The sequence below is a fragment of the Sus scrofa genome, chromosome 8 (assembly GCF_054392235.1).
Source record: "Sus scrofa isolate SSC_HxYL_T2T_F1_AM1 chromosome 8, Sscrofa_HxYL_maternal_Yorkshire_Landrace_v2.0, whole genome shotgun sequence".
Taxonomy (NCBI): Eukaryota; Metazoa; Chordata; class Mammalia; order Artiodactyla; family Suidae; genus Sus; species Sus scrofa.
Genome location: NC_139390.1, coordinates 1,415,533 through 1,429,735, shown reverse-complemented (window position 1 = coordinate 1,429,735; position 14,203 = coordinate 1,415,533). Strand labels below are relative to the sequence as shown.

Genomic DNA, 14,203 nt, shown 5'->3' with positions numbered 1-14,203 from the left:
AAGTTTCATACTGGAGTTCCCGTTGTGGCGCAGCAGAAACGAACCTGACTAGGATCCATGAGGACGCAGGTCTGAACCCTGGCCTTGCTCAGCAGGTCAAGGATCTGGAGTTGCCATGAGCTGTGGTATAGGCAGCGGAGGAGGCTAGGATCTGGTATTCCCGTGGCCGTAGCATAGGCCAGCGGCTACGGCTCCAATTCGACCCCTAGACTGGGAACCTCCATATGCCTCGAGTGCAGGCCTCAAAAAAAAAAAAAGATTTAAAAAAGTTACACACCATATGATTCCATTTATATGACTTCTCCCAAAGACAAAAATCACAGCAAGGAAGTCCTGGCTGTCCAGAGTTAAGGGTGGTGGAGAGCGTGACTGCCCAGGAACAGCAAGAGGGAGCTTTTCTGGGTGCTGGAACTGCTCTGCGTCCTGACTGTGACGTAGCAGTGAATACACGAATCTACATCCGCATTAAAGTTCAAATGACCGTACAATAAAAATGTGCGTGTGTTTTACCACCGTGCTAATTTTTTTAATTAGCATATAATAAAACCACTTAGAAAAACTCTCAGGCAGTATCCTCTAAAGTCAGACCACATGAATTGTCAGCAATTTCACTTCAGGTATATACTCAAGAAAAAGAAGCACTTTTTTGTTCCTTTGCTGCGTGTGTCCTGGGCTAGGGATCCAATCAGAGCTGCAGCTGCTGCCCTATACCACAGCCACGGCAATGTGGGATCTGAGCCTCGTCTGGGACCTACACCACAGCTCACAGGAACCCTCAGAGGATCCTTAGCCCACTGAGAGAGGCTAGGCATCGAACCTGCATCCTCATGAATACCGCTAGTCAGGTTCGTCAGCTGCTGAGCCACAGCAGGAACGCCCCAAAAGGAGCACTCTTATCCGCCAAAACCCACATACAGGAACGTGCCTACCAGCTTGATTCACATCAGTCATAAAATAAGCCAAACCTCCACCAGTATTAGAGTGGCTAAGCTGTGGACTATCCACGCCATGGAAAGCTGCACGCCATGAAAAAGAACGATGAACTGGCACATCAACCACACAGACGCACCTCCAACACAACACCGAGCCAACGGGCACTAGCTAGCGCAGGGCGCTGCTGTGCGACATCAAGAAACCAAGCAAGACAGGAGTTCCCGGCATGAACGAATCCGACGAGGAACCGTGAGGGTGCGGGTTCCATCCCTGCCGTGAGCTGTGGTGTCGGTCGCAGATGCGGCTCAGGTCTGGCGTGGCTGTGGCTGTGGCTGTGGTGGAGGCCGGCGGCTGCAGCTCTGACTGGACCCCTCGCCTGGGAACCTCCATATGCCGCAGGAGCGGCCCTAGAAAAAGCAAAAAAAAAAAAAAAAAAGACCCCCCCCCCAAAAAAAACGGAAAGAAAACAAGCAAAACATGAGAACAGTGGTGGGGAGGCCAATAAAGGGAACAAGGGCGCCTTCGAGGGCCCGGGAAACTTCTTCTAACCTCTGTAGCGCCCACAAAGACACACAGAACACGGCTCTCGGCAGCAGCACCCCACTGTTAACCTCGGCTGAAGCACATGAGGTCCTAGGTCTTCGCTCAACCTCCTTCCTCAGGTCACGAAGGCAAGTGCGGACTAGAGAGAGTCAAGGCGGAACCTCATTTCATTGTGGCAGCTACGTCCACAACACAGGGAAGGCCTCCGCGTGCACGCCGGTGTACCCCCAAATCCCGAATCACACCACCTGACCACAAATACTGACGTTAAACATTAATGTCATCTCCTTCTTGCCACCTTTTCTGCAACGAAAAAGGATTTATGTTACTACAAATGCTCCCTACACTACACGTTTTTTCTGACTTTAAAACTGTAACATCACTGGGGTTTGTTTGTTTGTTTGTCTGTTTGCTTTTTAGGGCCACAACTGGGCGGCATATGGAGGTTCCCAGGCTAGGAGTCAAATTGGAGCTGTAGCTGCCAGCCTATGCCATGGCCACAGCTGCATCTGATCGGAGCCGAATCAGTGACCTACACCACAACTCACAGCAACGCCGGATCCTTAACCCACCGAGTGAGGCCAGGGATCAAACTTGCATCCTCATGGTTCCCAGTCGGATTTGTTTCCACTGAGCCACGACGGGAGCTCCAACATCACTGTCTGATTTGTACTTTGGTTCCTACCCCAACGCCTTTCTTTTCTAACCCTCTGAAGCATTACAAAAACAGTCTTAAATTCCCATTTGAGCCCTGACACCTAACAACACTGGTCAATTTCCACAAAGCAGAAATGCTGGTGAGTAATACATGCGTGATGCCTACCGCACACCTATTCTCCTAACGCGCACCTACTCAAATACGGAATTCTGATGACACAGCTCCTCTTATTTTGTGTAAATCCCTAAATGCCTAACTGCTAAAAGGTGGGAGAAGTTCCCTTGCGGTGTGGCTAAGGACTGGCACTGCCACTGCAACAGCTCAGGTTGCTGCTGTGGCACGGGTCGGATCCCCGATCCGGGAACTTCCACATGCCCCAGGCACAGCCGAAGAAAACAAAGGCGAGAAAAGTCATTAGTTTTATTTGAAAGAGAAAAACGTTGGTAATGTCAGGCTGAAAAAGTACCATTCACCTTCTTGCTCCACAAGTAACGTTCCTCGTAGAAAAGCCTTAGAGCCCGAGGCGCGTGTGACGAGGGCAGAAGAAGGCCATCGGATTTCCACCGCGAGGCCTGCGGACGTGCGCCTGGTCAGACCTCGCTACGCAAGTGGACACACACCCAGAGACTTCCCAAAAGCGGATCCTTACAGAGACCGACTTCTACTCCGTAGGCTTCGCTTCACTCACCACGAACACCATCAAAGTTACACTTAAACACAGAAAGGCAGAACAGTGAGACACATGCATGACACTGCACCTACCAACTTCTCATTCTGGCGCTAAGCCTCTCCTGCCGCAGTCGAGCAGACCGCCACACTGGGCTGCTAGAGCGAGACTTGCCTGAGACGCGCGCCATCCTTTCAACCGCATCCCTGGAGTGGAAGAGGCTTCACCAACAGCATCCTGCAGCAGAGACCTAACAGAGCAAGCCAGGCTGGCTTCCTGAAGGTAACGACTCAGGTACACACACAGCACTGTCTGCCACTAGGCACTGTGTAAGCACTCTGTGGCCACTACTTGTTCAATTCTCACAAGAAGCCCGGGAGCTGGGTACCACACCGCCTAGAAAACCCAGGCCGTGATGTCGTGCCTGACGGCGCAGCGCCTATCAAGTGCATGTCCCCCAAGCTGTGGATTCCAGAGTTTTGTTGTGAGTCAGACTCTACAAGCTACGTCATGTTGTCCTACCTACTCTACCGGGCTCTTATCTTTACGGAAGCTGCCTACATGCACAAGTGCCCTTTGCAGCCGTCTCACTGAGGACAGTCCAGGTCTGAGGCTCAATGCTGTGCCCAACGCCCTGGGCAGCGGGGCCAACAGACCCCTGGGGAGAATCAAGACAGTCCTTCCACATTTCCTCCTCTCCTGACACCTTCTGCCCGGACGATCTATGTCAAACAGAGAGGACGCCATCCAAGAACCACAAGCCTCTGCGCAAAACGCAGGGCCGGAACCCATTCACTGTTACTCGGAGACAAACACTGTTTAAGGCGCTGGTTCTGCACCAAATGAGGTGTCCCAAAGAGCTGTCATCGTGGGGAAATAATTGAGAGGTTTCAGAATCACACCAAGAACATCTGTAATTGGTGTCACCCTGTTATCATGAAGAGGTTTTTCCTTTTTTCTTTTGATTTTCAGGGCCACACCTGAAGCACATGGAGGGTCCCAGGCTAGGGGTCAAATCGGAGCTACAGCCGCTAGCCTACACCACAGCCACAGCCACACAGGATCCAAACCTTGTCTGCGACCTACACACAGCTCTCAGCAACATCGGGTCCTTAACCCACTGAGCAGGGCCAGGGATCGCACCTACAACCTCGCGGTTCCTGGTCAGATTTGTTTCCACCACACCACAATGAGAGCTCCCCACAAAGAGGATTTTTAATGCTCTATTATTAAAACACTGTGAAGAGGAGTTCCCATTGTGGCTCAGTGGTTAACGAACCCAACAAGCATCCGTGAGGACGAGGGTTCCATCCCTGGCCTCGATCACTGGGTTAAGGATCCAGCGTTGCCATAAGCTATGGTGTAGGTCGGAGATGCAGCCTAGTTGCTGTAGCTGGGGTGTAGGCTGGCAGTTACAGCTCCAGTTCAACCCTTAGCCTGGGAACCTCCATATGCCCCTGGTGCAGTCCTAAAAAGACAAGAACAAACAAAAAACAAAAACACTCTGTGAAGAAATTTTGAAACATAAAACGTGGCTTTAAAACTTTAAAATATAGTAAAAGAGAATGTTTTTAAAGGTGCAAGTCACAACTTAACAGTACATAATAAAATAATTCTGTTTACTACAACCATCACTTTATTAATGAACAGAAGAGAAAATATCAAAAAGTATCGAAATGTTGTTTTGTGACACCTGCGACCTGTGTGTGTGCCCTCGCAGGTGTCTGTGTGCGTGCCCTCGCAGGTGGCTGTGTGCGTGCCCTCGCAGGTGGCTGTGTGCGTGCCCTCGCAGGTGTCTGTGCGTGCCCCCGCAGGTGGCTGTGTGTGTGCCCTTGCAGGTGTCCGTGTGTGTGCCCTCGCAGGTGTCTGTGCGTGCCCAGGGTGAGAAGGAACAAGTCTTAATCTATTTTTTATCTTATAGTGGGTCATGGCCAAAAACTCCGCATTTGTTAAGTTTAACAGAAAAAGACAGTCCTGTCAAAAATAATACTAGGCATACGGTCATCTGAGTTTGAAAAGCATGATCAGAATAGCACTAGGAGTTCCTGTCATGGCACAGCGGAAACAAATCCGACTAGGAACCATAAGGTTGCAGGTTCAATCCCTGGCCTCGCTCAGTGGGTTGAGCATCTGGCATTGCCGGGAGCTGTGGTGTAGGTCGCAGACAAGGCTCAGATCTGGTGCTGCTGTGGCTGTGGTGTAGGCCAGCAGCTGTAGCTCTGATTTGACCCCTGGCCTGGGAATCTCCATATGCTGCAGGTGTGGCAAAAGAACAGCAACTAAAAGAGGAGTTCCCTGGGGGTCTGGTCTCTGCACCTTCACCACCTGTGGCCAGGGTCTGATCTCTGGTCTGGGAACTGAGATCCCATATCAAGCTGCTACACGGCCAAGCCAACAAACAATAAAAACTAACTAAAAGGTTATTTTAGCTAAATATCGCAAAATAAGTGAGAATTATCAAAGCCTGAAATAATGTTATGAAAGGCCAGTGAAAGAATTTTTATTGCACCACCACCCTGCTTTCATTAAATCAACAGAAGTAGGTGTATTTTACATCCAGGTACAGCCAAGATTGTCAACGTTTTTGTAAAAGACCTACTTAGGCAGACGTCCCACCCTCCCCTCTCCTCCCCTCCTGCAGTAAACACTGCCCTTAATTTACACTCCACTGATGCAAATCCACAAGCCTCATTCTGGATCCTCAGAACTCCACCTGTTTCGCTCTCTAGTGTACTGAGGAACGGTAACCTCCGGAGACCGTGAGGTCAAGGGCTCTGACCCAGGATCCAAAACAAATCTGACATACAATCTAAGAAAGCTCCAACTGCAGAGAGCACTCAAAACACTAAAGCATACACACACCTTGCTGCAAGTTCATACAAGAGCATAGGCATCAGAGAGCTATGGCACATGCAACGACTTCCCATGCACTCTCCCTGCACACCACTCCAACACGGTATTTATAATCTCGCATAAAACAACTACTGTCTTGGAACTGGGCACACAAATAAACACTCCTGATGAGGCTTTTGTCTGTTGCCTCTTGTTACTGTTGCAAACGTCTTTACCTAACAGTTCCAACTAGACAACTCTGGAAAAAAATCCATTCTCTTTTAGGACACAACTCAACGGGTAGAAATGACTGCCAACGGCATACCCACGACCCAGTACTGCGTCTTGGAAAGTGCTGGGACCAGGAGAGGAATAAAAGTGGCAGCAATCCACAACTGACAGAGGCAGTGTGTGCCAGCTGCCTTCAAAAGTAAAACAGAAAAAATTCCTATTCAAATGCCTTAAGTTCAAGCCCTACATAACAGGCCTGAGTGACCAGACCACCAATTACCTCTAAAAAACTTTTAAAAAGCAGAGGATGCAGAGCCGGGGCCACCACCTCCAGAAGACTGTCAGGTGTCTCTCCAATGACCACACTGGAGAAGAAAAAGAAAACTTCCAGGAGACACTTTCGCAAGGGCGTGGAGGAGGTGGGCCCCGCCAGGGAAGCCCCGCTCGTCACCTGACTCCCAGTTCTTCGGGAATCGCACCCGAGCAACCTCAAGGACGAGCTCCGCGCCGGGCGACGCGGCACCACCCCCGGGCCCGTGACAGCGCCGCGCAGGTGGGCAGGCGGCGCCGCGCTCCTGGAGATGCGGCACCTGGCGCGCGGCAGCCCAGCCCCAGGCTCGGCGCGCCTCCCACCGGGGCCCGCCGTGCCCGCGGGAGGCTGTCAGGGCGCGAGCGGACCGCGGCCCCCGCCCCGCGCCCGTTACCGCGCCCTCCGCCCGCCCCCGCTTACCTCGAAGTAGCCTCCGGGGGCGGCGCCGCCCGCGCCCGCGCCGAGGGGCCCGTTGGCCGCCGCCGCGCCGCCCGGGGCCGCCAGGCCCGGGGCCTGGGAGCCGCGCAGCGCCGCCGCCGGGCCGGCCTTGCCGCTGCCCGCGCCGCCGTTGCCCCCGCCCGAGCCGCCGCCGCCGCCGCCCCGCTTGTTCTTCCGGCGCTTGGCCCCGCGCTTAGCGTCGGCCGGGCTCATGGCGGGAGGGCGGCGGGCGGGGAGGGCGCGGAGCGGGCGCGGGGCCGCGGGCGGCGGCGGAGGGCGGGGAAGGCGGGGAGGCTGAGGCGGCGGCGGCGGGGCGCTCCGGCCGGCCGCGGGCGGGGGGCGCTGCGCGGGGTCGCCTCCGGGCGGGGAGGGCCGGGCGGGCGGGAGCTGCGGGGCGGCCGCTGGGCGGGAGCAACGGCGAGTCCACCGGGCCCGGCGCCGCCGCTGACCAGAGTTAGAGTCCAATATGGCGGACACAAGGGGAAAGGGATCCCAGTTTACGTCGGGGGAGGGGGAAGGAGCGGCGGGGAGGGGGAGGGGTGTGGGCGCCCTCCCCCCCCCGCCTTACTCCGCCCTCCGAGCGCCGCTCCCCCTCTGCCGCGCCCTCCCCTCCCGCCGTTAACGTGCGCCGGAGCGCAAAGCACGCCGGGACCTGGAGTCCACGCGCCAGCGCCGCCGCTAGGGGTGCCCGGCGGAGGGACGACGATTCCCGTCAGGCCGCGCGCGGTCGAGCGCCCAGACGCTGCGAGGGGCTGCGGCGGGGGAGCTGGAGGCGGCGGTGGCGTCACCGCGCGGTCGAGCTGCAAGCTCCGCCCACTGCGCAGGTCCTTCTGGGACTTGTAGTTGGGCGGAGGGGCCTGGCCAGCACAGGGCTGCGTCGCCCTCAGTAGGCGAACTACAAGGCTGGTGGCGAGGAGTTCCGCCTCTTTGACAGGCTCCCAGACGCCCCCGCGCCCCGCGCCTCTGCCGCGGGGTCTGCAGGCCTGGCCGGCCTGGCTTTCGGGACGCGCCGGGCTGGTAGCCCCGGATCTGACCCTCCAAGAAAGGCCCGGTGACCTTGGCCCGGCTGTGGGTTCGAATCCGCATTCCCAACTGACTGGCTATGTGACCTTGGGTCGGGCCCGTCGCCCGAGCCCAGGTGACTCAATGGGACGAGAATAACCCGCCTCCGTGGGTTGGGCGAGTTCCGGAGGGCGTCTGGAAAGCGCTGGACCCGGCGGCGGTCGGTCGGGGTCCGCTCTGGGCCAGGGGACCGCCGCGAGCCGGCAGACCTGGCAGTTAGCTTAGAACCCCCGGCCTGGAGGCGCCCTTCCGAGCTCGCCCTCTCCCTGCGGCCCCGTGCAGTCGTCGCCTGGACTCTTGGGGCCCTGCTGCCCTGCAAAGCGCCGGAGCAGTCCAGCCATTTCTCACGATCTTGAACTCATCCACCGCACAGGCCACGAACCCCGGCAGACCCTCCCGGGCCTTCCAGTGGGGCCTTTCCGCCTGGACCCTCCTTCCTGGGCCCCTTGCCCATCTTCAGCAAGCCCCAGGTACAGTTCTGCCCTAGACGGACCACAGGGGTTCTTTGCCTGGATCCTGCGCTCTAGAGGCCCCCACCCATCACAAACACCGAAGCACGAGAGACTTGTCTTGCCCCCTTTGGTTCCATCACTGGTTCTGGAGCGATGATACAGAGGAGCAGAGGCCCTCCATTTGCACTCTTGCCTGGGCCCCTCCCCAAGGGTTTGGACTGACCCTGCTGTTGAAGGAAGGCTGAGAGGGTGAGCGGAGATGCTTGCCTTAGCACTCTAGTGGGGGCAATGGTTTGGGTTGCCCCCTCCCCACACGGGCTGGGTCAGACATTGCCCGCTCCCACAGCCCCTGTGCTTTTCGCTTATCAGAACACATTGCACTGAATTGAGATTCTTAGTGTTCAGCAGCCCCCCAGAAAAGTCAAGTCTTAGGGGGCAGGGACTCGGGGAGGCATAGGAGTGTCTACCTCCTGCACCTCTGCATCGCAGCTCCTGCCAGGCAAGAGCTGGGCACACAACAGTCCAATATTTGCTGGATGAATGAATGACGTAATAATGATCATTTGTCAAGCATTTACGCCCCAGCCCCTCTGCCTGCTGCTGTATCATCTCACCCACACAGCCATTCTCAGGATGTGCACCATCAGCCTTATGTTATGGATGCGAAACTCAAGTCCATAGATGGTGAGGGATTTGCTCAGTTACCCAGATAGTCAGAGGCAGGGCCCAGATTCCAACTCAGATGTGGCTCAGGTACAGCTGCTGGGTTCCAGCAGCCCACAGTTGATGTCAAAAGCTCTTTTGGGGACAGGGGAAGCCTCTCTGAGGTGAGCTGAACCAGAGCCACTCACTGTAGAACAAAGGGTTTTCAGCACTGCAAGACTTGAGCATGTCCCAGGAACCGACAAAATCAAGATTGTGTTTTATCCTAAAGGCAGCTGAAAGCCATAGAGGGTTTTGAGTAGGGGCTGTCATTGTAGGATGTATGATTTGAGAAAACTGGGGCTGTTAGGTTGAGAATGGACGTCAAGGGAGCAGGATGGGCGGGCGGGACACGTGGGACAGCCTCGAGGGGAGTAGAGAGGGTGGTCCTGGCAGAAGTTATGAAGCAAAGGCATAACCCAGTGGTTCTCAACATAAAATCATTATCCCCCCTAAGGAGAAAGTATCAAGACATTAAGGAGAAAATACTAAGGAATAAGATTTTATTTGGTGGAGTTGAGCTCAGGAGGGCCGTAAACCGTTGTAGTATTTAAGACTGGTTCCCCTCCTTAAGAATCAGTTTTCACCCCATTGAAGGACGTGTTAGTCAGTGCTCTCCGGAGAGACAGAACCAGTGGGAAGTATATGTATTGTATGGAGTCGGCCCACACAGTGATGGCGGCTGACAAGCCCCAAGGTCTGCAGTCAGCAAGCTGGAGACAGGGGGGCCAGTGGTGTAGTCCCAGACCAAGTCCCAAAGCCTAGGGACCAGGAGGGCCAGCGGTGGTGGCAGAGTTGAGATGCAGCAGGTTTGAGACTGAGGAGATAATGTTTCAGTGTGAGTTCAAAAGCTGGGAAAAATACTGTCCCAGCTCAGAGGCCCTCAGGCCACAGGAGTGATCCTTTAGTTCCATTCAGGCCTTCAGTGCGAGGGCAGTCTCCTGCTACCCAGTCTGCCAGTGCAAGCCTTAAGCTCATCCTGAAACACTCTCAGCATGTACTTCCAGAATCATGGTTTTTTTTTTTTATCAGGTCCACACCCACGGCATATGGAAGTTCCCAGGCTAGGAGTCCAGTCGGAGCTGTAGCAGCCAGCCAATGCCAGATCTGAGCCACGTCTGCAACCTACACCACAGCTCATGGCAACGCCGGATCCTTAACCCATTGAGCAAGGCCAGGGATCGAACCCTCATCCTTGTGGATACTAGTTGGGTTCGTTAACCACTGAGCCACGGCAGGCACTCCCTCAGAATCAGGTTTAACCGTCTTAAGCATGCTATAGTCCAGCCAGGTTTACCTAAAATAACCATTCACAAGAGAATGCAGGACACAGGGCCAGAAAGGTCTTTGTAAGTCTCAGAAGTAAAAGCAGGAATTTTCTGGTGGCTCAGCAGGTTAAGGAGCCGGCTTGGATCTCAGCTGTGGCACGGGTTTGATCCCTGGCCCAGGAACTTGTATATGCCATGGGCACAGCAAAGAACAACAACAAAGGAAATGCAGCTCAGTCTGGCAGGAGCACAGGTAGTCACAAGGAGGGGTGAGCAGTGGCTTGGAGAGGATTCAGGCATGGACCCGGCCACCCAGAACGCTCATGGTCCTGGACAACTCTTAGCCACTTGCAGGAAAAGGCAGCGTGTGTTGGATATTTTCGTAAAAGTTTTATTACTCCCCTTTCATGTAAATCTTCACCAAGACATGAGTATGTACTAGTAACAGTACAATTTTATAAGAAAAACTAGAGAAGTTCATTATCTCCCAATTCATAACCAGGGAGCATTACATAACAATGAATCATTACCTAGAAAGCCTTTTCTAATTTCTGGCTTTATCAAGGCTGCAGAAAGAACAGTTGCGCATCCCTGCTCAAGCCATTTCCCGGTCCCAAGTGGAACTGTGGCAGTGGGCTTCCACCCCGCCAAGCAGAAGAGCACAGGGACTTCTCTGCAGAAAGTATACAGTTGAGGAGTTCCCGTCGTGGCGCAGTGGTTAACGAATCCGACTAGGACCCATGAGGTTGCGTGTTCGGTCCCTGGCCTTGCTCAGTGGGTTAAGGATCCGGCGTTGCCATGAGCTGTGGTCTAGGTCATAGACGCGGCTCAGATCTCGTGTTGCTGTGGCTGTGGTGTAGGTCGGCAGCTACAGCTCCGATTAGACCCCTAGCCTGAGACCCTCCATATGCTGAGGGAAGCAGCCCTAGAAAAGGCAAAAAGACAAAAAAAGAGAAAAAAGTATACAGGTCAGTTTGAGAATAGCTATGGACATATTCATGTTTGGAGATCCCAAAGAATCAGGCAGTTTGATGCTTACCCAAAACTGACACGCCGGTCAAAAGCTCTGCCTACATGGAGCTTCTAATCAGCTTTTAAACATGTCACTTGTAAACATGAGGGGACAGTGACATTTCACCAATCATTTAGTGAAAGGCAAAAGATTTATATGATCTGAAGAGAAACCAGAGTATCACCAGCCATTTAGGAAATGGATCAAGTGCAGGTGGGCAGGCAAAGAACCTGTTAACAGAAGGAATCAAAATTTTTTTTTCGAAAACCGCTAATTAGCCTCAGAGAGGATGCAGCTTTGATCCCTGGCCTTGCTCAGTGGATTAAAGTTTGGGCATTGCCATGAGCTATGTGGAAGTTCTAAGACGCGGCTTGGATCTGGCATTGCTGACTGTGGTGCAGGCCGGCAGCTGTAGCTCCAAGTCAATCCCTAGCCTGGGAACCTCCGTATGCCTCAGGTATGGCCCTAAAAAGCGTGCACACACGCGCGCGCGCGCGCGCACACACACACACACACAGTATAAAAAATGTTTTCAAGATGAATTTCAGAAAAAAATTTAACAGGAAAAAGATCTCACTTGTTTTTTTTTTTTTTTTTTTTTAATTTTCCCACTGTACAGCAAGGGGGTCAGGTTATCCTTACATGCATACATTGCAATTACAGTTTTTCCCCCTCACTTGTCTTTTAACAGTGGCATTTAATGCTAAATAGTGGCACAGAGCCTTTAAAATTCAGAAAGAAAATCACATACAATGTAAAATTGTATAGCCAAAGTATCTGTCAATCTTCGTATAGATAAAAAAAAAATTTGGACATTCAAACTATATATATTTTTTCTTTTTACAGCTGCACCTGAGGCATATAGAAGCTCCCAAACCAGGGAATGCCAAAGCTGCAGCCAGATCCCAGCCACACCAGCGCCCTATGCAGCAGCCATGGCAACACCAGACCCTTAACCCATTGAGTGAGGCCAGGGATCAAACCCAGATCCTCATAGAGACAATGTCCGGTCCTTAACTGGCTGAGCCACAGAGAGAACTCCCATCAAACTGTACTCTTCAGGTAAGCAGAGTGCAACACAGCAACAAACCTTAAGACAGACTAATTCTGTTTCTCACATATGGCCTGAGGCTGTTAACATCTCTTCCATCTTATAAGGGACATGAGGATGAGCCAGGAACAGGTGCTCTGGTGCTCCGTGGGAAGCCCTCGCTGGTGTCCTCAAGTAGAAGTGAGCCGGCGGTACACGGAACCTTAGCAAACTGCAGCACTGCTTTGACCCAGCTTGTGTGCCGTCGGACTAAGGACCAGGGGCTTCACTTCCTTGCAGAGGAAGACATCAAGTCTCTACAACTGTTTTAAGGCACAAGTTCAGCTTTCAGTGAAAATTTTCTGGGTATGTCAAGGCACAGGTCATTTTACTGAAGAACAATTCAGAGGTAGTCTAAGACTATGCAATAATTATAATTAATATGTTCAAGAAAATAGAGGAAAAGGTGTAAAAAATAGATGAAAGAACGGAGTATTGAAATCTAATAAACTGGAACTGAAAAAGTGACTGAAATTAAGACTTCAATAAATTAATAGATTGAGACATAAAGGATTAATGATTTCGATAATGCAATGGAGTTCCCGTTGTGGCTCAGCAGTAACGAACCCAACTAGTATCCATGAGGATGCAGGTCCAGTCCCTGGCCTTGCTCAGTGGGTTAAGATCCGCTGTTGCTGTGAACTGTGGTGTGTGCTGTGGGTGTGGCCCTAAAACACAGAGACCAAACAAAACAAACAAAATCTGGCAAAACAAAGTAAGACATGTGCAAGGAAGACACAATAACCACGGCAGATTTACCCAAGAAGCGCACAGCGGGTGTGCATGGGAGAAATCAAGTGTGACACAGTAACTGATCCGAAAGGGGAAACTGTCTCGGGGAGAAAAGACCCCGTGGTGGCCATGGCTCCACTGTGACCGAACAAGACATGAGAGACAAACCTGACTGGGAGAGGAACCTCCCTTTCATGTCAGCCATCTAACAAGACCCTACAGCAAACATGTCTTGCTGAAAATGCTAACACACAAAGCTTCCCAACACCTTTTGTGTGTCAAAACTTACTGTCTTAACTTACTGTAAAACTTATGTTCAGTAAGAAGAGTTCCAAGATTTAGAACACTTCATTGTGATGTTACAGTTGTGAATATAGAGAATTTAACAGAATCCAGTCTTATTAGAATGACTTTAGCAAGGATGCTGGGATCCCTTTAATTATTTTTTTCATATTGTTCTCTCATATTCACAACTAGTATGAAAAAAACAAATTTCTATACAGCAACAACAAAAATGTAGTTAAGATACCACTTAAGTTTCAAAACTAAGAAGCCTAGAAACAAGCCCCTTGTGCAGCCAGTTTTGGGGGCCCCTCTGCAGGTAGGAGCCTGTGGTACACGCCCCTGGCCCCTTCACGGGCTTCTCCTCTCCTTAGACTTGGCTACGACCCCGGCCTCCTCTGATCCCGGCCTCAGGACACTGCTGGCCTCAGGTGGCCACCCAGGGAGTGTCTGCTCTACCTGCACTAAGGACCTTTTTCTCCTTGAGGTGCAGCTGAGCAGCCTTTCCTGTTCTCGTGGACTCCTGTTCTCCAGCTTTGCCAGTTCTGATTTTCCACCGGCCTGGAGGACTGTCTTCCTCCATGAACGTAGACTCAAGAGTGCGGCGACTTGCTTGGGTTTGTCTGTACCTGCCAGAGCCCAGCATGGTGCAACGAGCAAATGTGCATCGAGCACTGGAATAGCTGCATTTTCATCTCTGCAGGTCTCCAAGGGCAGGCGGGTCTGAGCCCAGGCACCCAGCACGTTGGCCTCTTCCATCTCTAGGGACCACTCCACAGGAAGGGCAGGCAGGTGAAGACGGGCCCTGCCACTGGTGGCTCTCTGGGAGTCCCTTTAAGCCCCGCCCCCCCGGGGGAACTAACAGGCACACAGTGCGCTCCTGGGCACCACCCCCATGAGGGCAAACTTTGTCCAGTGGTGCACTGCATGGCCAGAACCCAAGGTTAGCCCAAGTCCATGCTGCCCAGAGCCCTCTCCTGAGCTGGCACTG

The 14,203-nt window shown here is 52.9% G+C and overlaps 1 protein-coding gene and 1 long non-coding RNA gene across 6 annotated transcripts in view; one reads left to right on the top strand and one right to left on the bottom strand.

Annotated features, from left to right (window-relative positions):
• The window catches only part of FAM193A (family with sequence similarity 193 member A), a 136,354-nt gene extending 129,274 nt beyond the window's left edge, over positions 1 to 7,080 (bottom strand). For 4 of the 5 annotated variants that reach the window (XM_021100934.2, XM_084971281.1, XM_084971280.1 and 1 more), the window contains exon 1: positions 6,595 to 7,080. In XM_021100934.2, the coding sequence (XP_020956593.2) occupies positions 6,595 to 6,825 (231 nt within the window). In that variant the 5' untranslated portion in view covers positions 6,826 to 7,080. Of the gene's footprint in view, positions 1 to 6,144; positions 6,230 to 6,315; positions 6,515 to 6,594 lie in introns of those variants that run through there. The other variant, XM_084971284.1, reaches the window with a different exon arrangement.
• Positions 7,081 to 7,577: 497 nt separating this feature from the next.
• On the top strand, positions 7,578 to 12,666 carry LOC102159054 (uncharacterized). Its single transcript, XR_001298157.3, has 3 exons — positions 7,578 to 8,144; positions 11,955 to 12,170; positions 12,267 to 12,666. It is a non-coding gene; the product is annotated as an uncharacterized LOC102159054 (long non-coding RNA).
• Positions 12,667 to 14,203: the final 1,537 nt, after the last annotated feature.